The sequence below is a fragment of the Lepisosteus oculatus genome, chromosome 2, assembly GCF_040954835.1.
Source record: "Lepisosteus oculatus isolate fLepOcu1 chromosome 2, fLepOcu1.hap2, whole genome shotgun sequence".
Lineage (NCBI taxonomy): Eukaryota > Metazoa > Chordata > Actinopteri > Semionotiformes > Lepisosteidae > Lepisosteus > Lepisosteus oculatus.
The window spans coordinates 6,566,799-6,591,255 of record NC_090697.1 but is presented as its reverse complement, the minus strand read 5'-3'; the positions used below and the strand labels follow the sequence as shown (position 1 = coordinate 6,591,255).

At 38.7% G+C, this 24,457-nt stretch overlaps 1 protein-coding gene and 1 long non-coding RNA gene across 4 annotated transcripts; one reads left to right on the top strand and one right to left on the bottom strand.

The window, feature by feature from the left end:
- The first annotated feature begins 213 nt into the window (after window positions 1–213).
- On the top strand, window positions 214–16,967 carry manea (mannosidase, endo-alpha). Of its 3 annotated transcripts, XM_006626227.3 has the most exons (5): window positions 214–323; window positions 4,155–4,850; window positions 9,638–9,747; window positions 10,249–10,325; window positions 14,099–16,967. In XM_006626227.3, the coding sequence occupies exons 2-5, from the start codon at window positions 4,319–4,321 to the stop codon at window positions 14,733–14,735; spliced, it is 1,356 nt and encodes a 451-aa protein (XP_006626290.3). In that variant the 5' UTR covers window positions 214–323; window positions 4,155–4,318; the 3' UTR covers window positions 14,736–16,967. The 3 variants fall into 3 exon arrangements, with proteins under 3 accessions (XP_006626290.3, XP_069052440.1, XP_015210622.2); XM_069196339.1 differs by lacking the exons at window positions 214–323; window positions 4,155–4,850 and adding an exon at window positions 8,129–8,216; XM_015355136.2 differs by lacking the exons at window positions 214–323; window positions 4,155–4,850 and adding an exon at window positions 9,450–9,537.
- A 6,213-nt stretch (window positions 16,968–23,180) lies between these two features.
- LOC138226615 (uncharacterized) lies at window positions 23,181–23,482 on the bottom strand. The gene is made up of 2 exons (XR_011184604.1): window positions 23,388–23,482; window positions 23,181–23,328 (listed from the first exon to the last, which is right to left on the bottom strand). It is a non-coding gene; the product is annotated as an uncharacterized lncRNA (long non-coding RNA).
- Between the last annotated feature and the right edge of the window lie 975 nt (window positions 23,483–24,457).

The window sequence follows — 24,457 nt, the reverse complement described above, 5'->3', positions numbered from 1 at the left end:
AGCTTATTAATATCCAGTCCTGTAAGCCCTAATTTTTAACTCCCGAGCCCGGATGGTGTGCCTCACTTCCAACACATTAAACACAGTGTGGGTACTTGACAATCGCCCTTTAGCACGACGCTTTGCCGCTGCGCTGTTTTCGCGCTGGGGTCTGGTTGTTGTAGTTGCTTTGTGCAGGATGTGCAGGGTAGCCCGGCTCTGACTGAACTGCATTTCCCGACATCGCAAAAGCAAGTGGGGCGGGTAGAGAAGTATTCCCCTCCCTAAACGTGAACATCACGCAGGTGCTGCTGTGGGGCTGTTTGGATTCCTGTTTGTGAAAGGTACTGAAACCGTGCGTTAGGTCTGTTTCAGGGACTTGGCATATGTATCCATTATAGCGTATATGTACTGAAAAGTGATTTTATTGCGAGAAGTGGTTGAGTTAACCTTACGTACGATTTTGCGGTCTGAGCGCGTCTTGCAGTATGTGTAGTTGTAAGAAAGTTAAACGAGCTCGTTTTGCCAGCAGGTTTGCAGCAGATATACAGTAGCACAGTACTGTACTGTACATGCGCTGTTCTCTGTGGCCGCGGTCTCTTTACCCTCTGTGTCTGCAAATATATGATTGAGCCGCACTGTTCACATGCGGTTATGTTTCCGGTGGAGTGTGTCATCCCCGGACATCTCAGCAATGCTAAACAAGAGTAGAAGGAACTTGTGATCTTGTGTTTGATAGTTTCACATTGCAAGTCGGCAATGCCCATAGTAACTACTACTATGTAGTAATAAATTGCATAATGTGTATATATTAAATCATAATGTATAATATACATTGTTTTTATTGTTTAAATAATTTTCCATATTGTACATACTATTGGAGGAATTAACACTGAAAAAATATGCTAATTTGAATACATGTTGTACTTTCAAAATAAAATACTTTCCAATATGCTTATAAGGGGGATATTTTGATGACCTTTCTGGTGCCGCGAGGATGAGAAACAATTTGAGCATGTTTTAACAACCATGTGTATTTTATCAAACACTCATGTTACCTCTGTATATTATACTGTCTTATAGATTTTATCAAATCTGATTTACAGCAATTAGTGTTTTTCTCTGCAATTAGTTCTTATAATGCAAGCAGCTAGTCATTGAAATTTGAATTAAAAATTAATTAGCCTGGTTTACAAAATTGTATTACTGCACTCGGGTATAAATATATACTGCATCATAAGAAGCTTATTGGTCTATTTATGCTGGTTTATTTCTAGAGCAAAATAGAATGTTATGGTTTTTTTAATAAATCCTTTGTGATTATGATATAATCAAGTTAATTTGACCGCTGCTTAAGCTCTAAACTGCTTTATTAGTGAGAACTGAATGGGCAAAGGTGGAAAGGTTATTTAATTCTATTCACTGCGTCCAACCCCAATTCAGTCTGGACACCTGTTCTGTGGTGTAAGGGTATGTCATACACAAATAGGCTCACGAATTGAGCTTCTTTAGTCTTGTCCAGAAAACACTATGAAGGGAACTGGTATTAAAAAAATCAAAAACCTTCACAATCCTCAATAGCATTGACTACGTCAACCAAGCACATTTCTTCTGAATGATCAGTGATATATGAATGGGAGGGCTTAAGAGGAAAATGTGTGGATGTGCCTTTAATACTGAGAACAGAACAACCTAAATGATTAGGGGAATGTGAGAAGTTACCAGGAGAAAGCTGTTGAATCTAAGACCCTGCTTTCATTATAAAAACAGAGGGATGAGATCCTTGGATGAATTAAAAACTAACAAATGGGCCAGGCAGGCTGAAGGGCCTCTTCTCATTTGTATCCTTTCTTATGTTCTTATTGTTACCCCCTCTAACTCTGGCATGCGTAGTTAATTTACATTGCAGTCCGTATGTATTTGGGCAGTGACACAGTTTGTGTTGTTTTGGCTCTGTACTCCAGCACGTTGGATTTGCAATGAAATAATGACTATGAGGCCAAAGTGCAGAATGTCGGCTTTAATTCGAGGGTATTTACGTCTATATTGGGTGAAGCATATGGGAATCACAACCCTTTTTATATATACTGTGGTCCCCACATTTCAGGAGACCATAAGTAACTGGAAACATTAACAGAATCTTAAATAAAATTGTCATGTGTAGTCCATGGTTGCAAATACTTTGCAGTCGATGACTGCCTGACGTTTGCGACCCATAGACATCACCAGACACTGGGTATCTTTCCTGGTGATGCTCTGTCAGGCCTGCAATTCAGCCATGTTCAGTTTCTGCTTGTTTCGAGGACTTTTTGCTTGTCTTCAGTCTTGTCTTCAGTTAGTGAAATGCATTCTCAATGGGATTCAGGTCCGGTGATTGACTTGGCCCGTCAAGAACATTCCACTTTTTGGCCCTGAAAAACTCCATAGTTGCTTTAGCAGTATGTTTGGGGTCATTGTCCTGCTGCAAGGTGAAGCACCGTCCAGTGAGTTTGAGGCATTTTATTTGATCTGAGCAGATAAGATGCTTCTGTACACTTCAGGATTCATCCTGCTGCTGCCTTCGGCAGTCACATCATCAATGAGGACAAGTGAGCCAGTTCCACTGGCAGCCATACATGCCCAAACCATGACACCAACTCCACCATGTTTCACAGATGAGGTGGTACTGTATGCTTTTTTATCATGAGCAGTATCTTTTTTTCTCCACACTTTCCTCTTTCCATCACTCTGGTACAGGTTAACCTTCGTCTCATTTGTCCATATGTCCCAGAACTCTACAGGCTTTTATATGTACTTTTTAGCAAACTCTAACCTGGCCTTTCTGTTCTCAAGGCTTACCAGTGATTTGCATCTGGTGGTGAACCCTCTGAGGTTATGCTGGTGTATTCTTCTTTTCATGGTAGTCTTTGACACATCCATGCCTGCATCCTGAAGAGTGTTCTTGATCTGTTCAACAGTCGAAAAAGGTTTTTATCTTCATGATTGAAAGTATTGTTCGGTCATCCACTACTGTGGTCTACCAGGTCGTTTGCTATTGCTAAGCTCACCAGTGCATTCTTGCTTCTTAACCATGTGCCAAACAGTTGATTTAGACACACTTAATGTTTTGGCTATGTCTCTGTTTGATTTATTCAGCTTTTTCAGCCTCATGATGGCCCGGTTTACTGTTATTGACACTTCTTTGGTCCTCATGTTGAGAGACAACAGCAACAGACTCCAGAAGCAAATGCCACATCTAGAATCAACTCTAGACCTTTTGTTAGCTCTCTTGTTAATGAACTAACCGTGCAATGACGCACAGCTGGCCAAGAAAAACTGAGCAGTCAATTGTCCAATTACTTTTGGTCCCTTAAAATGGGAAGACTATGTATAAAAACGGCTCTGATTCCTATATGGTTCGCCCAATATAGATTTAAATACCCTTGCATTAAAGCTGACATTCGACACTTTAGCCTCATAGTCATTGTTTCATTTCAAATCCAATGTGTTGGAGGACAGAGCCAAAACAACAAAAATTGTGTCACTGTCCAAATACTTTTGGACTGCACTGTATATTACGGGTCTTTATTAAAAAGACACCTGAAGGGCACAGGGACATAAAACAGGTTTCTTTCAAAGTCTGTGAAGAGTACCTCAAGGTCTCTTTTTTCCCATTTTTTTTAAAGCTGTCTGGCTTCTTATACTTTCCCACTGCAAGGTAACAAGCCACACGACATGCGCAATATATATACACAATGGGTCAAATGCAGTAAATAGTGAACATCCTCGCTCTGACAGCAGCATACAAGAGGGCTTGTATGAGGACAGAAAGAAACTGAAGCCCAGCAGGACAGCATTGCCATTTCCATTCCAAACGGATATGCAGACTAGTAATATTTTTTACACAGGTTTATCACAAATGTCATAATTGTCTACACGTTATGTAAAGTTTTGTTGTAAAAGGCTAAAGCTCTAATGGATACATTTCTACCCTTTTATCAATTGAGATTGGAAGGAATCAGTTTCTTTGTGGTTTAAGTTTTTTTTTGATTGCCCAAACACTTTTTGTCTTGGGAATAATTAAACAGCTTTGTTTGAGCTTCTAGCACTGATTTCTCTGTGTCTTGTCTTTCTCTTCCTCCCACTTGTCTCTGCAATGGAAACTAAATCTGTTTTTTTGTTGTTGTTGTCAACAGGACATCTGTGAGTTTGAAGAAATGTGTGTCATCGTTCCAGCAAAAAAGAAGAGGGGAAGTAAAATTGTCATATTAAATTGCTATACTTAATGCCTGACTGCAATAAAATGTAAAAGTCTTCATTTACACTAAAATAGTTTTTTGTTTTGCAATATTACTGAAAAATGGCAAGGTTTCGAAGAAAGACATGTATTACATTGATTGGTTTAATCTTGTGTACATTTTTAATAATGATTTTTCTGAAATCCTTGAGGCCAGAAGGTACTAGCTTTGGGAACCCTTTTGGACTTGGACTTTTTCCACAGCTTAGTAGATTAGAAAGCGGCAAAACTCAAATACACATTCAAGAAGACACTGCAGCTACAAGAGGTGGTTCAACTAATATCCATAAAAATACAGCAAGAGGTGGCATGCATTTTGAAGCCAAACCCGAAGATTTACCTGTACCAAATTACAATCTCCATGTGTTCTATTATAACTGGTATGGCAATCCACAGTTTGATGGCAAATATATTCATTGGGATCACCCACTTCTGCCCCACTGGGACTCCAAAGTAGCATCCAGTTTTCCAAGAGGAAGACACAGTCCTCCAGATGACATTGGGTCCAACTTCTACCCTGAACTAGGTGCCTACAGTTCTAGAGATCCTTCTGTTATTGAAGCACATGTGCTCCAACTTAGAACAGCAGCAGTAGGTAAGATTTCCCTTCTTAGTTCTTAAACGTTTGTACTGCATTTACGGGGATGGTTAAAACTGACAGGCTTGCAATCCACTAACCTTTTTTTAAATAGAATTGCCTGTTATTTTTTGCTATATCAACTTCATTTAAAATACCCAGTGCGGTGTGTTTTTTTATATCTTAGTATATAGCTACAAACCCCACAACCGCACACAGGAGAGAGGAAGTGCGAACAGTCTACTCCCATTTGGTGGTCTTTGAACATGACATCAACAGAACGCCACAGGAGTCACTGAAGAGACCCATAGAGACTTTCCCAACACATCCCACCCTACTCTATTCCTGCCTCCACTTGGGGGAATCCCCGTCGGCTGTGACATAGCCTAGACTCAAACCTGTGAGCTGAGAGCTCAGCTTACACATGGCCAGGTGTCTTTACTGGTTGATTAATTCAAAAGGTCCTGAAAAACATGTTAAAACACCTTTTCGTGATGCCTTGATCAAGGCCATCAGAGGATATGAAAGAACTGCGTGGGTTTTACTGTTATTTAACCTGTTCAATTTAAATAGTTTTGGTATTTTGCTGCAATCATAGCTTACCTCTTGAATGTAAATGTTAAGAACAACAGCAGGCTTTTTCTGTATTTTGTTTTACCTGTCTCCATTTACTTTATGTGGTGTAATTCAGTTTTATGACATTGTAAAAGCTTCTGAGCCTGAATTGATACTTTTCTGTGCACAGCAATACAAGTTATTTCCCTCTACCATGTGTTTCTGTGAATGCAGGCTCTTGTCAGCTCCCAGAGCAGACAGGAGGGGTTTATTGTGCTGTTTCATGTTCCCAGACCCTGCTGAGATGAATAAAGGGGTTTTGTAGTTTGTTGAAAAGAGAACAAAAATCAATCCGCAAGAATAGTCTTTTGGTGTTCTAGCATTACTATGTTCTTTGATGTTAAAATACAAATGTCCATATTCAAGAAGTGCTTCCTCCAACATTTTGTGTTTGCTGTTTTCACAGACTGTGGAAAGATGACACTGAGAAATACAGAGGTGACAACCATTGTCATTCTCCAGATTTACCTTGTATTCTGCATGGCCCATGATGTCTTACATATAAAGACCTTTACTATGTTCACAATCATGTTCTTCCATTCGTTTATTTACATTTTTTGGATTGTTCAATGCAATTTGAATAATTTTGAATAGTACTAAACTGCATTCATTTTGTATGTATCCTTTTGTTGCTGATGCTGCACAAATATCATGAAATTAAATTAAATTCAGTAGAGGGCACTGTGATACCGCTGTTTTTAATTTCACTGGGTTTTGGATGTACAGGATGTGCAGACAGTACAACATTGCCTTCAGGATAGTTTGTGTTGATGTACAGTAGCAGTATACTATTATATTTGAACCATTAATACCTTAAAGCATCCAACTACTTAAAGAAATGTTGGATCACTTAAATTAAGTTACCACCTTTTTAATTTTAGCACTAAAGATTATGAGGATCAGGTATGCTGGGAAAAGGAAGTAGCAGATGGTTTAAACAGAATGACGCATTGCACAGTTTTATTAATGAAGACAAGTGAGCTAAGTGAATGCTGCTGCATATTCCAGATGTTCTGAATATCTACAGTTTATTTTCTGTCAATTTCTATTTTGATAACCATCTCTGGATCTTTAAAAGTCTCTGCTTTGTTCTTGGTTTAGGAACTTAATGTAGTTACATGATTATTCTAGTCGATTTGTTGTTTTTTTATCTGTTGTTTTATAATTGATGTGTATATTATTCATGTTTAAAAAAGTAGTGACAGGATTTCAGATTAAAGTTTTGATTTCTGAGCCACATTAAGAGTTTTATTCAATGATGATATGATTATGTATGTGCATGTAGTTTGGGAAGTCTGCATCAGTTTTGTAAACCATTTTATATTATATGACTTTGAAAGAAATCTGCAGTCTGCTGTACTTGACTTGTAAGCAGCATAATGGATTATGTTAGGAATTTTCTATTTTCTGTGTTTCTCACAAAAGATTATTGCCTATTTCCAGTTTAAATATTACTGATGTGCTGGCTGACAGCTTGTACATCATTTTGCCTTTAATGCAAATAGTAGCAGGATGTACAACTACACCCTGTTGTGAGTGTGCACCAGGTGTTTCCACCTGGTCTGTATGCTTTTGTACAGGTGAATTTGGAGTAATTCAAAGTTTGTAACATGAGGAAGACTCAGCAAAATGTATGCTAGAGTGATATTTTAATAAATCTTATGACAGTGCTCATTGTAACAAGATGTAGTCAGCCATAAGCATTTACTAGTCCTCTTTACAGAAGTCTGGTGCCATCATGAATATCAATATGAATAGAAAAGGAAATGCATTGTTTCGGCTGTGAAGCCTTCTTCAGGTGTGAGAAAGACAGGGCAGACAGCAAAGATTAAATAGCACAGAAGAACAAAAGCTGGGAGAGGGGAGGAGGCAGGAGGGGCAAAGAGGCTACTCGGGAAGTGGAAAGTGGAGAGGGGTGAAGAAAAAACTTGCATGAGAATAGAGAAGACTACACGAAAATAAGTCGGTCATTGAGAGAAGGGGGATGGTGTGAACCTAGTTTCAGGATGAGTTTAGTTTCTGTTGTCTTTTTGCTATGGGAGTTGAGAAACCCTTTTTTGAGAACAGAGAGATCAGTGTGATCATAGCCATCTGAGGTGAAATGAGAAACTATGGGCTTGGAGAAGTCTTTAATCTTCACAGCCAGAACACGTTCTCTGAAGCAGTCTTCTAGTCTCCGTCCGGTTTCCCCAGCAAAGATAGCTGGGCATTTTGTTGCAGAAAATACAGTAAATAAGGTTGCTGGAGGTACAGGATGTCATCTGGGTAATCCAGAATTGACCTGTGTGGCCCTGAATGAGCGTGTTGTTAGATATGTATTTGTAGGTGATGCAGCGAGTTCTGTTGCAGGGGAAGGTGCCTGCTGGGGATGATTGCTGAGTGCGGTCAAGGGAGCTGTGAACCAGAAGTTTACGTAGATTGGGTGGTCGGTGATAAAGAGCTGATTGGGCGGTCGGAAAAAAGGGTACCGATGGAGGGATCGTCCTGTAAAATGGAGTAGTTAAATATACGTTAATGCTAGTGGTGTGTTGGTGAATTAAGATTTTGTGTAGACCACTCTGATAGACTTGGTGGGTGTGCAGGATACGATGCTTAGGGATGTGATGGTTTGGGCAATCTGTGCCATATTTCTAGTGAAGTGTGCCTGACTCTATTGCACTTCATTCATCAGGTCCTGGAACCTTACTTGCTGCACTTCCTGCAGGCTCACCCTGAAGTGAAAAAGTTCCAGTAGGAAAACGCTTGTCTTCATTCTGTTCATGTAACTAGGTAAAAGTCTGACAGTTATGCTGAGAATGCCCTCCTTACCAACCTTGAGACATTTAGAACATTTGTGGGATGAGCTAGGATGAGATATCGGACATAGAGAATAAGCACACGCTTATCCAGTCTATACAAGAGGAAAGGGACAGAATTCCACAAGACAGCATCTGCAATGTGACACAAAGTATGAGTCGCACATGTACTGTATAGTTTGTGTTACTTCCAGCAGACTTCTAGTCCACTCTCACAGTAGACTCCCGGTTTATCAGTCCTGTGGATGATCAGCATAGTGAATTTACCTGTCTTACCCTTATTGAGTAAAATGTCAAAACAACTGTTGCAGAATAACTTTTTTTATTTGTGACATGTTTCGTTTGATGATCAGTATACAAACAGTGACCCAGGTAAAAAATGACATTAAAACTAAACTATTTAAATACAACCTATGACCAATACATTTTTTCTAGCATTAATGATCATTGTCTATCCCTGAATGATCCAGAACCCTTATGTTTCTGAAGTCATGGTCTGTGAACCCTGTAGCCCCAGTACTTATTTTTACACCCATCAGAAATATGGTCTCTTTTTTTTGTAGGATGTCATTTCAGTCAAGTGCAAACTGTTCTGGTTTGCTGTTCTCCTTATTTCCTGATGGTCCACATCGTATTAATCTTGGAATTACAAAACTAAAAAGGCTAAAAAAATCATGTGGATTATGTTTTTAATAGTTACTGTAAAATAGCCAACCTGTAGCTCCTTAGCAAATCACCTGTAATGGCTACATGGACACACAATTCTCACTATATTCAGCATAACTGCACTACATGTATATATTGCATACACCATGGACACATAACAGCTCTATTCACATTGAGTTTTATTCAATTTAAAAAATGTAACCTAAATTTTGTGATTTTTGTGTTTTTGTGAATTTCTATGATTTTTGTGATTCTTGTAATTTTTGTGAGCTCGCAGAAAAAGAAATTTCATTGCCAGCAACTACTGCTGCACGCCGTATTGTTGTGCATTTGATAAATAAACTTTGATTTGATTTGTCATATCAAACACAAAGCAGTACTGAAAAACGTCTGAAAAACCTTTGTTTCTATAGACTAGAACAACGGTGAAAACTACTAAATGCCTATATTTAACTTATATTAAAATACAACTAAAGGCACGGAGTAGGTGCTTAATTAATAATGTATTTGTTTTGTCACAGGCAAACTATATAATCTCAAAGTTATATAGTCAGTCCTACTTGGTGAATTTTGAAAGGAAAAGGAATAAGATTACAGGGTTTAAAGTTCATAGTAATACAGGGTTTAAGGTAAGTTAGTAATAACCTACCTTTACCTTTACCAAGCTTTGTAATCTGATACCTCCCCACATTGTATGTATCTCCTTATCCTAAAGTTTACATTTTATAGGTGTCCTGGCCCTGTCTTGGTATCCACCTGGCATGAAGGATGACAATGGTGAGCCCACTGATGATCTGGTGCTTCTCATCATGGATATTGCTCATAAATATCAAGTGAAGGTATGTCTTCATGAACCTGCTATTTAAAAATAAATCCATAGACAGTTAAAATCTGCATTCTTTACTTTTTTCCTTAAATGTTAATTCTACAAGACTGTAGGTTTATCATTTTATCGGTGTGCTCAAGGGTAGGATGTAAGCAAGATTGTAAAGGAGAGTATATTTTTATCTTTGATCATTTTGAACAAATTTCTAAATGAAGGTTTTAGCCATTGTAGCAATTTGCTAAATGTACTAGGTTGTAGTGGTTGAAAATTATCCTATTTCAATAAGTGGAATAAAGCAATGTAAAGTGTATTAAAACACTTTGTTTGGCACAGTGTTCTACAGTTTACATATACTATCGTAGTAGGTTTGTAAGTACAATGTACAGAGAAATAAGAGAAGAGAAAAATATTTTTCATTCCCCTTCAGTTTAATACTTGTACTTGTTAACACGTTTGTATTCCTGAACAGAAATCAATCTACAGTACCTGCTGCTTGTAATGTCTGTTTTCACAGGTCACCTTTCACATTGAGCCATATAAAGGACGAGATGACCTGAGCATGTTCAACAACATTAAGTACATTGTAGAGAAGTGAGTGCCTTTTGTCTGCTTTCCTCTTGTTCTTTTTTAATTATGTAAGAGTTTTCAATTTAATTTAATTTGGACTTTGTAGTCATGGGTACATAATTCCCAAACTAGTTCAGGTGGGTATCTGCGTCAGCGTGCGTAGTCTGCACAGGAACAAGTAACAGGTTTATTCCATGCTGAAGAGAGAAGAGACAAAACACTCAGTTGAAAACTCAGGTTTTTTCTCTTATCTTTTCAGCATGGAATAAACCTATTACTTGCTCCTTAATTCCAAAACTGAGTTAGTTGTAGTAGACTACTTAAGAGTAACTGTATTTTCATTTTTCTAATTGATCAAAGCAAAGCTTTTTGTTTGCAGCTTTCTAAAATGATGGGTACATGTTGTCTCCCACCCTAATGGGTTACATGTACATGAATCTGTCCACTTGAGTGAAAGTCAGCAGCAACAAGCAATGTAATACTTCATTTAATCTAGAAAGTACTAGTAACCAATAGCTTAAAGCTAAATAAGATGCAAATCAAACAAATGCAGTCAACCGTAGGAGGCATGTAATAAAATAACTGTAGAGTTATTAAAATAGAAGCGTTTATTGAATACAAAAATAAAAATAACAAGTGCAGGAAATAGCAAAAGTGATAAAACATTCATTTGCAGAAAGTCATCAACCATAATTTCTCTTTTGCAAACATATTCACACTTGTTGGTGACTTTACATTAGCTGTAGTTCAGTTACTGTATATATCCCTGTTGATAACTCTCATCAGTTATCAAATTAAACAATTTAGTCCCAGCCACAAAGCATATAGCCACATAGCAGAAAGTATATACTGTTTATTCCATCTTGATTTACATGTTAAGAATATCTTTGATACTATATTGTATAATATAAATTGTAATGCAAATTTGCATAATGAGGTTAGGGGTTGTTTTCATTGGAAATTTTAATTTGAACTGGGAAAACTTGGGAATGTCAGCAGAAGAAACTGTAATGGCAGTTTTTTTTTCAGACAGTCAATGTTCCAGCTTGAGGGAATGCTTATAGTTGTCTAATCTATTCAAACATTCAAGATGGCTTAATCAATCAATTAAGACAAATATAAGGAGAAATAGAGCACTTTATAAATGATCAAAAACAAAATGGACTAGTTAAAAATCTATTTAATGAGTTCCAAATACAAGTGATAGGGATATAAGAAAGGTCAAAAGAAAATGTTTAGCTGTTTAGACAAATGTAAAGGATAAAGTAAAGAATCTCAGGGATAATATAACAAAACATCTAGACTGTGAAAGGAAAATGTCCGATGTTTTAAGTGAATGTTTCACTTAGGTGTTTTCCGAGATAGAAATCAACAACATGTTTTAGTTCTATATTAAATAATATGAGCATAGAAGACAAACATATCTCTGTGTCCTGGTGGTATTCAGTTTTTCTGGAGTGCAAACTCAGCAGTCTCTCAAGACGGGTAATATCCACTGACTGGAAAACTGCTTATGTAGCTCCCGTCAATAAAAATGGGTGATTAAGCTGTACCAAGTCAATGTAGATCAATAAATCTTACTTCTATTACATGTAAGGTTATAGAAACAATAATAAGAGTTCAACTAGAGGATCATCTGTATGGAAATATAATTCTAAGGGATAGCTGATATAGATTTAGAAAAGGTAGGTCTTATTTAAGTTGTTAGACATCTTTGAACAAGCATTAGCAGCACTAGATATACATACACTGTTCATCCAGTAGAGTAAATTTAGATTTTCAGAAGATGTAAAAACATAAGAAAGCTTACAAATAAGAGGAGACCATTCAACCCATCCAGTCCATTAGACTGTTAGTAGTTAGTTACTTGATCCAAGGATTTCCTGTATGCATTTCTTGAAAGAAACCAGGGTATTGGCTTCAACAACATAGTTGGGTTGTTTGTTCCGTACTCCCCTTTTTCTTTGGGTAAAGAAGATCCTCCTGTTCTCTATTTTAAATGCAGTTAGTTCCACATAGATTCCACTTGCCCCTCATGCTTCAGTGTTTTTATTTTGAAGAAATCCACAGGGTTGACTTGGGTCTCTGTGGCTAAGGATGTGCACCTGTGGCTGGAAGGTTGCCGGTTCATATCCCGCGGCCGGCAGAGGAATCCTACTCCGTTGGGCTCCTGAGCAAGGCCCTTAACCCCAACTGCTTCAGGGGCGCTGTATAAATGGCTGACCCTGCACTCTGGCTCGAAGCTTCTCTTGCCTCATCCATGTGCCTCTGTGTCTCATGGAGAGCAAGCTGCGAATAAAGATAAATTCCTATCACAAGAAATTGTGTATGGCCAATAAAGTGATCTTATCTCTAATGCCTTGAATATTTGTATCTTGTCCCCTCAGTCTTCTCTGTTCAATGCTGAAAAGTTTGTTCCCTTAAGCCCTGAATGTACAGTATCTAGGTACTCTTCTCTGGATGGATTACAGAGCTGCAACATCTTTTGTGTAACCTGGTACCAAGAAGGAAAAATGCTCATTCAGTGGGTAAATCCACTTTATGCAGTGAGGTAGCTAAGAGAGTTACCGTGAGCTTGGAGTCTGTAAGTGTTTGTGAGGATCCAATAGTGGGTAAGCCCTCAGGCTGGGGGGAAGTAGTGGCTCTTGCCTGGGGAAAGGAGTGGAGTACACATGGTTAGTAATAATCCCCAAGGGGGCTATTTTCTAAAAAACATCTAGTTGTATATGAAAGAGAAAACACCTGGTGGTTAATGGTTATGGAATAATGGGAGATAGATCTGTCTACGTGGTTATACAACACTGTTACGGGCTAATGTTATCGTTTATATCTGGTTACAGGTGAAGGTTATGGTATATGTTGGTGGGTATGTTCTCGGGGTGGTTGTGTTTTGTCGTATGAGGTTTATGTTTAAAAGAACCTTGGGTTATGCTCTCTGGTGTCAGGTTTGTTATTGGTTTATGGTTATGGGTTAACAGAACTCCGCCTAGGTATCCGCACACTCAGGGTCTCGGGTCCAGGATTGAGTGCTCTCTGGGTAAAAGACCTCAGGTCACATTCTTCCCACAGCAGGGAAATAATGGCAAATAATGACAACCACTGCCTGCTGGAGAGCCACAGCTTTAGAGAATTGATGGTGGATGAGCTACAGTGCAGCTGTGGGCAGTCCCATTTAAAAGCCTGACTTCTGAAAACTACTTCTCCTTTAGGAGTTTAAATGTGGGAAAACAATATCCATTGTTCTAACTCTTAAAATATTTTTGTCAGTATGAGAACTGCAATCAAGGTCTTCTCAGCTGCCTGTTTACTGCAAAAATGTATTATAATTATTATATACTATACTTATTGTGTACTAGTCTTTTATTCTTACAGTATGTCCATTTCAAAAGAGCAAAACTCATCATTTTGCCAGCAGTTTTCATTTTTTAAATCTACCAACGGTGGACTATGAGCTAAGAACTCCTTTCAATCTGAGTGATGTGGAATCGGTGCCAGAGTTTCTATTTTTTAGCTTGGGTAGTAAATTAAATGTATTTGGGTGGGTGTATTCTATGGGATGCAAAATCAGGGAATTGGAGTGCCAGGGAAATAAAATATTGTCCTGACCTTCTGTATGATCTACCAGTTTCTCGTTTCCAAGTTTCTGACTGATTAATGTAATAGGGAAATGTGTGTGGTTCATGAGATAGGTTGCATGTGATTCATATTGCAGGCAAACTTGGCTGCCCTTAATTACATTTTTTTGTTTAAGTTTGATTATTTCTTAGCACGTGAAGTGTACCTGTTTCTTTCCACAGGTATGGTGACCACCCTGCTTTCTACAGATACAAAACAAACACTGGGTTGCTCCATCCACTGTTTTATGTTTATGATTCCTATTTGATTAGTCCTGAAATGTGGGCACGTCTCCTCAAAGATACAGGCCAACACAGCATCAGGAACACTCCATATGACGGCATTTTTATTGGTCTCCTTGTGGAAGAGAAGCACAAGACAGGCATCTTGACAGCTGGGTTTGATGGCATGTACACGTATTTTGCCACAAATGGATTCTCCTATGGTTCATCACATCGTAATTGGAAATCCATAAAAAGGTTCTGTGACAGCAAAAATCTGATGTTCATTCCGAGTGTTGGGCCTGGTTATATTGACACAAGTATCAGACCGTGGAACTTCCACAACACACGACACCGCATCAATGGAAAATACTACGAAACAGCATTTAGTGCTGCCTTGGAAGCAAGGACAGATATTGTTTCTATAACTTCTTTTAACGAGTGGCATGAAGGAACTCAAATCGAGAAAGCAGTGCCAAAAACATCTGCTCTGAACACTTATCAGGACTACCTGCCTCATAAACCAAGTATATATTTAGATATTACCCGCAAATGGGCTGAAAGATTCACTAAAGAAAGAGAGAAGTGGCTCATATGAAACAGGGAAACTGGAAGAATGTATAAACTGAAAATGCCTCTCTCATTTTATTGGTTATGCGTTCATTTTATGTATCAGACAAATGATCGAGACAGAAAGGAAACCACTAATATGTACAGTAAATTCTGTTTTGTTGGTCAGTAGGTGTTTAATGTTAAGTTTTACAAAACGGTAATCTTTCAAGATTCCCATGCTGGCCAAACATAATTAAAATTGTGAAATGTTATAATTTCCTGTTCGGTGAGAGTTTCTTAAATTCAAATTGAATTGATTTAAGTGTTTTGTTTCGTAATGAATGATTTAAGTATTTAGATATTTTTTTTTATAAACTGTGTAGAACAATGTGTGTCATGTTTCTCATTATTTGGGTTGTCTTTTGTTTCAGTGTTTTTGCAGTGCAATGCATGAATTGTTTTGAACGAGAGCACTGTGCTACTGCTTCTAAATTCATTGATCATTGATCTCGTACCTCTGGTTTTTGGATAGTGGGGAAAATTGAAAACCATGCCAAAAGTAAATTAGATTATATTTTTTAAATTTGTGATTTGTCATTTCATTTTTCTTAGGAAATGACAGACCCCATAACTGTAAAATTATATAGTGATGTAAGGCTCATTTTAAATTTGTATTTGTAGTTTACAGAGTTAAGATAAGTACTCTTAACATACTTTCATACTTCTTTATTTAGTTCATATTCTTTAAGAGAAGTATGAAAATCAAATCCTCTCCCTACACTCTTCAGACATTAATAAGACTTGCTATTTTTGCCAGATATGCAGTACTTCACAATTTTCATTTTTTTACATTCACATTCTGTTTTCATAAACTTGATGTTCACAGTTCAAAACAAAGGCTTTGAGATGCTCTCCAGTGAGCAGGCTGATGAGCCTTATACATAAAATAATTCAATTCAAGGGTTAAATATGATTTAGGCTTGTGACTTCAATTCACCATACTCTAAGAGATGCTATTTTTAAAGAGGTGTGAAAACTGTCTTCAGTCGGCTGAGCCCGTGTCTTAACTCATTTTCCTCTCTTTTCCTGAATGTCTCCTTTCTGTTGACAGCTAACTTACTGCTGTGTTACCGAAATGTACAACAACACCTCAGACCTGTGCATAAACTAAATGTTATATTTGGGAACTGTGGCAAGTCCTTTTTATTTTTGCCTCTGCCACTTTTAAAATTGCTGTGAAATGCCAAACCCCCTAGACTGTAAAATTATGGGACGTTACATCAGAGTCAAAGTTCTGCTGGCAGATTAAACGACTTTACCACCATTTTGGATTTTTAATCAAATCTAAGGAATTTAAAAAATTGTAGTTCTCTAAAATAGAACATAGTAGAGTTTTAAAACATGGCGGACCATGTTCCACCCTTTCCATGATAATGAAGAGGTGGAATCATTTGGCCTCCATTTTGGATTTGGGTGAAGAACCTCTCTAACACAGTTAAATATTTAAAAATGTTTTTAATTACTTTTATAAAGCCATATTATTTACAGCTTCTTAAAAATAATGAAGATGATTTTTACAGATGTTGATTTGGAAAATAATTGTATGTATGTTAAATACAGTACCAGCTACCTTTTGAACATACGTAGCAATATGATTACAAAAGAGTAGAGGTAATTTGGTCCATCTAGACACTTTGGAAGGTCTTAATTGGTCCAAAGATCTCATTGCACTGTTTCTTGAGAGATGTCTGGATCTGCTCTCCATTATGTGAACAAGTTCTTTTAGTTTTCCAATTTTTTCCAACTGCAAATGTTCAAATGGTGAGAGCACAGCGACAAAGTACTGCTACAGTATTTACTGTACTACAATAATAAGCGCTTATATTAAACACACAAAACTAGCATCATTGTTATTGTTGTAATGTATTTGCTCTTTCTACGTTGGAGGGTGCACTGTGTACCATAATAATTTACTTAAAAAGCATTTTATCAGATGCAAATGATTTACAGCCTATTGCTCTTGCAGCTGTATTACATAGTTCCTGGGGGACATTACAGTGATTTCACAATTCTGTATTAAGCATGTGGTCTTTCTTTATGTGAATTTTAATTTAACATTTAAAAATCTGAGCAACATGTTTAGTTGTTTTGGTAAATAATATTTTACTGCTGCTTGCAGTTGATGTCGCAGAGGTTGATGGCACAGTATGGCAGTTTGAAATGAAATAAAGTCTATAATATCTCATATAAAACTCAATAAAAGAAACAGCTTAGTAAAGTGTGTGTGTGTGTTGTGGAATGTGCTGCATCACATTATTTTCGTCTTTTGTATTTTAACGGAGAAAGCATATTCATTTTTCTATTATAGCCAAACAGGAAATCTCCATTCTGCAAAACTGAGTTATTGCTAAATCTGGGTCACCTTTTACCCTATGGCTTTTAAGTTATTTATACACAAAAATGAAAATTTGCTACTCTGACTATTCATATAGCCATTTCTGGTTGGGATCAAACACAAGTGGGAATGTAATGTAACATTAGCTCACTCTTTCACTCTTTCAGGCAAAAGTTCATAAAGCATGAATGTCTGACAGATCGCAACATGATACAGTTTCAAATTTATATTTGTAGTCTAATTGATACAGTGTATATGACATATGCAGTATAAACTTTATAAATGCAATCAAGAGAATGACTTATGGGATCCACTAATAATACACTTGTACTTAAATTAGAGGATTTCTAAATATTCCCCAAACCTAAAGATACAATCAAGACCGTTGATCAAATCTCTTGCAATTAAATGAGATTCAATAATGCTTGGTGACAACTTTTGATCCGACTGACTCAGTTTCGGGATAAAAGTACCACATGGTGAATTGTGCCACCCAGGCCCCAGAAAGTTTCTGAAAAAAAAAATTTCAGATAGGACTACAAAACTACCCATCCTAAACCTGACTTTGGCCCAAACATCCAGCGCTGAGCTTCAAAATTGTCTAAGTAGTGTGTGAATCCTAACCCTAATCCTACCTGGGGTGTCAACAGAGCATTTCCGCGATCGATATCTGAGCCTCTCTGGGCATCAGATTTTGAAATATTCTCCAAACCTAAGGTTTGAGTGGGAAACAAGACTGTTTATCAAAGCTCTTGCAATTAAGTGAGATTCATAAATGCTTGATGACAACTTTTGATCCGAACGACTCGGGACACAAGTACCGCGTGGTGCACAGCGCCACCCAAACTGTAAAAGTTTTGGACAAGGACAGAATTTGGACATGTGCACGGCGCAGAGACGTGCAGAGAGACCTTTTGGTGGGCAGTGGCTCAAAGGGGGAGAATGGGCACTTTCTGGGGCATTGGAGTATCCTGGACATAAATCAGTGCCCGCTTGTATTTCTGTGTTTTTTTAATTTTACAGGAAGATTGGATGTGACTTCAGAGGTACAGTATTATAATATTCACAACCATGGCAAAAATGGTTGTCCATAATTGTAGATTATGTTTGATAAACAGACAAGACATTACACCCCCCTTGCTGGGCATATACTTTATTTTCCTGATACAGTATACAATAGCAAGAGGACAGAGCCATGCTGAAAAGAGAAGAAAGAAAACACAACCTTTCGGCCGTGGAGCCTTCTTCAGGTGTGAGAAAGACAGGGCAGTCACAGCTTTTTGGAGTCAAACCAAAAAGTCTAAAACAAAACCTTTAAAAAAAGCTCTAAGAAGTTTATGGTCTTCAGTAGAACAGGTTATCTTATAACTTTTGATCTGACTCAGTGTTCGGATACACTTCCTGAGTGCTGCAATATACGTACAACAAAGGTGGCCAAAAGTCTCAAAAAATAAGTTTCAAATAAGAGCAAATAATCAATTTTGTCCTTATGTTCCCTTGGGACCCAAACTCCAGCACTGAGCATAAAACATGTCTAAGGAGTGTGGAAATGCTAACCCTAACTCTACGTGGGGTGTCAACAGAGCATTCCTGCAATCTGTATATGAAGCCCTCCAGGAATTAGATTTGCAAATGTTCTTCAAACCAAAAAGTACAGTATGAGTCTAAAACAATCAAAACAAATAAAAAGCTCTTGGAAACTGATGGTCTTCAGTAGAACAGGTTTTCTTACAACTTTTTATCTGACACAGTTTTCAAATACAATTCCTGAGCACTGTAATATACAATAAAGATAGCCAAGAGTCTCTGAAATCAAAAGTTATAGATTGGAGCAAATTATCACTTGTCCTAATGTTCCCTTGGGACTCAAAATCCAGCAATGAGTGTAAAAACTGTCTAAGTAGTGTAGGAATACTAATGCTCACCCTTGCTGGGGCTTCAACAGAGTGTAACGAACGGCCGACATACTGTACAGGTTGTAGGAGCTGGTTGCACCATGGTGACGGCACTGTCCTCTACTCCCCTGGACATAACAGGGATGTTGGCCGCCCAGACTGACAAAGGCCTTCTGTAGCTCAGCGGGCAATATCCCTGTTGTGTGACGCTGGAGTCTCCGGTTCAATCCTGAGGCAGGGGACGAACTGGGGCAGGAGCGGCAAGGGCAGAAACCCCAAAGAACCCAAATTCGCTACAAGAGCAGTCCTGAAATATGTCTCTAAAGCCCTCTAGTCATGAGATTTTCAAATGTTCCTCAAACCAAAAGGTATGAGTCTAAAACAATCAAACGATTGAAAAAAGGTCTTTGAAACTGATGGTCTACAGCAGAACAGGTGCTCTTACAACTTTGAATCAGACTTAGTTTTCAAATACAATTTCTAAGCGCTGCAATATATTGTACAACAAAGGCAGGCAAAAGTCTCAGAAAAAAAAGTTTCAGATTGGAGCAAATTATCACTCGTTCTAAAGGGACTCAAAATCCAGCACTTAGCCTAAAAAATGTCTAAGGAGTGTGGAAATGCTAACCTTGACACTAGGTGGGGTTTTAATCAGATTTGAAAAGGTTCCACAAAGCAAAAACAATGAGTCTAAAACAATCAAAACTGTCACGATTATAGTCCCTCCTCCTTAAGGGTGCTCCAGCCCTTTCACTTCAGACTTATTTCTTTGCACCTGACCCCTTTTTCCAGCCCACCTTAAAAGCCAGGCGCTGACGTTCATCCTTGCTCTGCATCGGGTTTCCGCACCGTGCGAGTCCGGGACCTGGAAGCGCCCGGTCCTGGTCCGCCGGTTCCGACCTGGTTCGTGTTTTTAATTCCTTGTTTGGATAGATCTCCTGGCTATGGACTTTCTTGCGTTTTTGGATTCCCTCTTTGGATTACTTTTTGGATTGTTTGCCTCGGCCACACACCCCCCCCGTGCACCAGCGCACTTTGGACACGCCCCCTGTTTTCAGTCCCGTATTCCTACATGTCTTTTTCCTGGTGTTTTCCCACTTCCTCGGATTGTGTCATCCGCATGGGGTCCGGAAAGAACTGTTCGTTACAAAAACCGTTGGGGGGGAAAAAAAGCTCTTGGAAACTAAAAAGAATGCAATTTATGATTAAACCTCTCTCTCTAATCCGGATGCCACAAAATAAATGGGAGCCTAACCGTCTGTTCTAAAATTCACCCACTCACCAGGAGAGGCTATTTTAACCGTAGGATTTGTCACTCAGGAAAAACTACAGAATAGCCAGTTCTCTTAACAAGGTTCAGATTCTTAGCTCCAAGAAGGTCTTTTTGGCACACGCTTTGTGTTCTGTGTTTTTCCGTCTCCTCTCTCTCTGGTGGTCTCCCCTTTCCCCTCTTTCTGTTGTTCTGTCCTCTGTCTTTTATCCTACACTTTTGACACTTTTAATCTACAATTAACTTACATTTTAAATTACCCAGAACTTAATTAGCTAAGGTAAAGCAGAAGCTTATTTTGATCAGTGTTTCCATCACTGACCATAAACAAGTAAACACCACTTGGTTTGAAGCTCGAGGAAGTGGAAATATTGACACTAGTTTGGTGTCTAAATTCTTAGAGACCCCTCCATTGTCACCTACTGTGCCTCAGCCTGTACCAATATCAATCGGGAGTAATAAAAATACAACAGCATATAGTGTATGATCTGGCTAGTGTGATGGGTTCATGTAAATTCAATTAAATTCAACTTTATTTGTCATTTTGCTTACATGGGTGCATAGAATAGTGAAAAGTGTTTCCCATTAATCTCTCAGGTGCAGGGAGGACAAGACAATAGAAAGTAATACAATAACACTAACAGTGTAAACAACAGTATGTTGCCAGTGCAAAGTTGTCAAAAACTGTGCAAATATGCAAACTGAGAAAAGTATGCAAACAGGACAAAACAGTGCAAAAATAATACAGCGATTAATAAATAGTACAACTAGTAAAGTGTTAAGTACAATTTCGGCTTCTATTCAGTTGTCGTGTATGTAGTGGTGTTGGAGTACGGTCATTGTGGGTACAGGAAGAAGTGAGGAGAGATCATAGTATGATGGGAGAGAGTGGGGGCGTCACCAGCTTGACGGCTCTGGGGAAGAAGCTATTTTCGAGTCTAGTTGTGTGTGACTGGAGCATCCGGAACCTTCTACCAGATGGTAGGGGAACAAACAAGTTATGACTGGGGTGAGTGGGGTCAGACATAATTTTGGTGGCTTTTTTCAAACTTCTGGTGTAGATTCTGGTGTAGATTTCCTGGATGGGTGGTAAGGCACTGCCGATGATGTGTTGGGCAGTTTTGACCACCCGCTGTAGTGCCTTACGGTCGGATGCAGTGCAGTTGCCAAACCTAGGAATTTTAAGTTATTCACCATCTCCACCACAGTCCCTGGCAGTACAGTCGTGGGTGAACAGGGAGTAAAGGAGTGGGCTGAGCACACAGCCCTTATGGGTTAAGGGTAAACGTGTTTGAGGTGAGGTTGCCAATCCTGACAGTTTGGGGTCTGCTGGTGAAGAAGTCTACAGAGGGTGGTATCTAGACCTAGAGCACCGGGTTTGGTAGCAAGTTTTATGGGTATGATGGTGTTACCAATACTGAGCTAAAGTCAATGTACAGCATTCTTGTATACTGTAGGTGTTCCTTTTATCCAGGTGGGTTAGTGTGGTGCGTAAAGCTATAGAGACTGCATCCTCCGTGAAATAGTTTGTGAGATAGGGAAACTGGAGAGGATCGAGTGTTTTGGGAATGCTGGCTTTAATGTGTGGAATAAGTTTTTTAAAGCACTTCATTACGATGGGGGTGAGTGCAATACGGCGGTAGTCGTTCAGGCATGTGGCTGCTGATTTTTTTTTTGTACTGGCACGATGGTGATTGTCTTGAAGCAGCTACTGTAGTTACAGTGACCTGGGCTAAGGACAGGTCAGTACAGACATCAGCTATCTGCCAGGCACATGTTCTGAGCACCAGGCCAGGGATACCATCAGGTCCAGCAGCTTTTTGTATGTTCACTCTACTTAGTGATTTCCACACATCTACAGTAGCTTGGATAGTGTGGGGGGTGGGGTGGCAGGGGAGTCAGTGGTCCAGGTGGTTGGTTCAGGGTTTTGAGCTTCGAAGCGTGCGTAGAAGCTGTTAAACTTGTTTGGGAGGGAGGGGTCAGTAGCGCTTACAGGGCTTGTTTTGTTCTTGTAGATCATGATTGTATTTATGTCTTGCCACATGAGTCGTGGGTTAGCGTTGGTGTTTTATCTGGGATTAGTAGTGTTTCTTGGCAGATTTTATGCCAGCTCTTAATTTTTTCTTTGCCACTCTCCGTTCTTCCTCATTACCAGATTTGAAGGCTGCATCATGGGCTTTGAGCAGAGAGCAGATCTCAGTGTTCATACAGGGTTTTTGATTTGGGAGTTTGTGTATCTTTTTAACGCTTGTCACAGCACATTTGCTGATGTAGCTGGTGACAGATAATGCATATATGTCGATATTGGTGTGGGTCCGTGGGAGGCTGCATCTTTGAAACACACTCCAGCCTGTGCACTCAAAACATTCCTGAAGCATTGATTCTGCCCCTTTGGTCCATGTTTTTACAGTTATAACTGATGCCTTGGTGCGTTTGAGAAGTCGTCTGTAGGCTGGGAGGCGGAACAGAGAGATATGGTCAGATTGTCCAAGAGGAGGGTGAGATACTGCTTTGTAAGCACCTTGTACATTAGTATATACATGTCTAGTGTGTTGTTACCTCTGGTGGGGCAGTCAACATGTTGCTGGTAGCTAGGCAGGACTGATTTTAGATTTCCCTGATTAAGATCGCCTGCAATAATAAAAGCACCATCAGGGTGTGCTGATTCTTGTTTACTAATAGCTTTGGATAGCGTTTTGACTGCTCCCTTAGCATTAGCTTGAGGAGATATGTACACAGCGGTAATAATGACCGACGTGAATTCCCTTCGTAAATAGAAGGGTCGCATTTTTACCATTAAAAATACTAAATCTGGTGAGCAGTGGATCGCGATTTCTGTAGCATCTCTGCACCATGCTTGGTTGACATAAATACACAGACCTCCTCCCTTGTTTTTATCAGGGCAGAGAGTTAAAAAATCGTTCCGCTGAATGACAGTGCAGCAGTCTTTTATTTCCTGGCAAGTAGTGAGCCTGAGTTTTGTTTCGTCCTCTCCCGGCGGTCATGGCCTGGCGGCTCCGTGGCTTCCGGGTCCGCGGTGTAGAGGATGGACCAGCTGATGTAATCCAGGTCAAGCGAACTGAACGAGAAATAATAATAATAATAATAATAATAATAATAATAATAATAATTACTTACACTTATATATCGCTTTTCTGGACACTCCACTCAAAGCACTTTACAGGTAATAATCCACCACCACCAGTGTGCAGCCCCACCCGGATGATGCGACGGCAGCCATAGTGCGCCAGAACGCTCCCCACACACCAGCTATCAGTGAGGAGGAGAACAGAGTAATGAAGCCAGTTCACAGATGGAGATTATCAGGAGGCCATGATTGGTAAAAGCCAATCCCAACAACAAATCCCTGCAGTTGTTTCTGATGTCCAGTAATGTCTTCCGGTCGTAGGAGATGTAAACTTCAGTGTCTTGAGTAAATATCGTGACATATAACATAAAAATAACTAACAAAAAGCACCATTGTTTGAGAGCTAATAAAGCCTCTCCATGCGCGCCGCCATTTTTGGCTTGTAGCACATGCCATCAATGTGACATGTTGGTCACGATGGATTTTTATTACGTCAGATTAATTGTATTTCTACAATCCCAATTATCCAATATTTTACTCCTAAAACTGCATCAAGAAGAGATTTTGAAACAAAAATAATATGCAAATACAGTATATATACAGTATATCATTGTACAAGTACATATATTGCATAATTATGATAAAAGTGTTGTTAAAATTAAATAACGTAATTTCACTTGCTTTTGAAATGTTTAGGTTATAAGACTCTTGTCAGCATGTAAGCTGCTCATTAAAATGTTTTAGGACTTGCCTTGTAGCTAAAGCATTGCTAAAATCAAACATTAAGTGAACTCAACAGGCCAATTGCTTAAAGAAACAGAGAGTGACCTAGAAATGTCCATGCCCATCTGTGCACATCTATACTGTGCAAAAAAAGATTTAACATTCAAATGATGGGCAGAGTTCCAAATAAAATAATCTAGTAGACCATGTAGTTAAACACACTTTTAAAAACTGTGAATATAAAAGATAAAAGAATAAAGACTACATTACCTGCAAAATCAACTAACATCACTGGCTACTGAAATAATATCTAAATTAACGTTAATTGCATTTTTATTCTATAGCAATATAAAGCAACAACATACATATAGACCTGAATATTTACTGAAGTACTAAA

Excerpts from the sequence above, each read along its gene's own strand:
- manea (XM_006626227.3), top strand. The coding sequence starts at position 4,319 with ATGGCAAGGTTTCGAAGAAAGACATGTATTACATTGATTGGTTTAATC. Across the intron at positions 9,748-10,248 it reads CTCATAAATATCAAGTGAAG|GTCACCTTTCACATTGAGCC; the intron begins GTATGTCTTCAT and ends CTGTTTTCACAG. Across the intron at positions 10,326-14,098 it reads ATTAAGTACATTGTAGAGAA|GTATGGTGACCACCCTGCTT; the intron begins GTGAGTGCCTTT and ends TTCTTTCCACAG.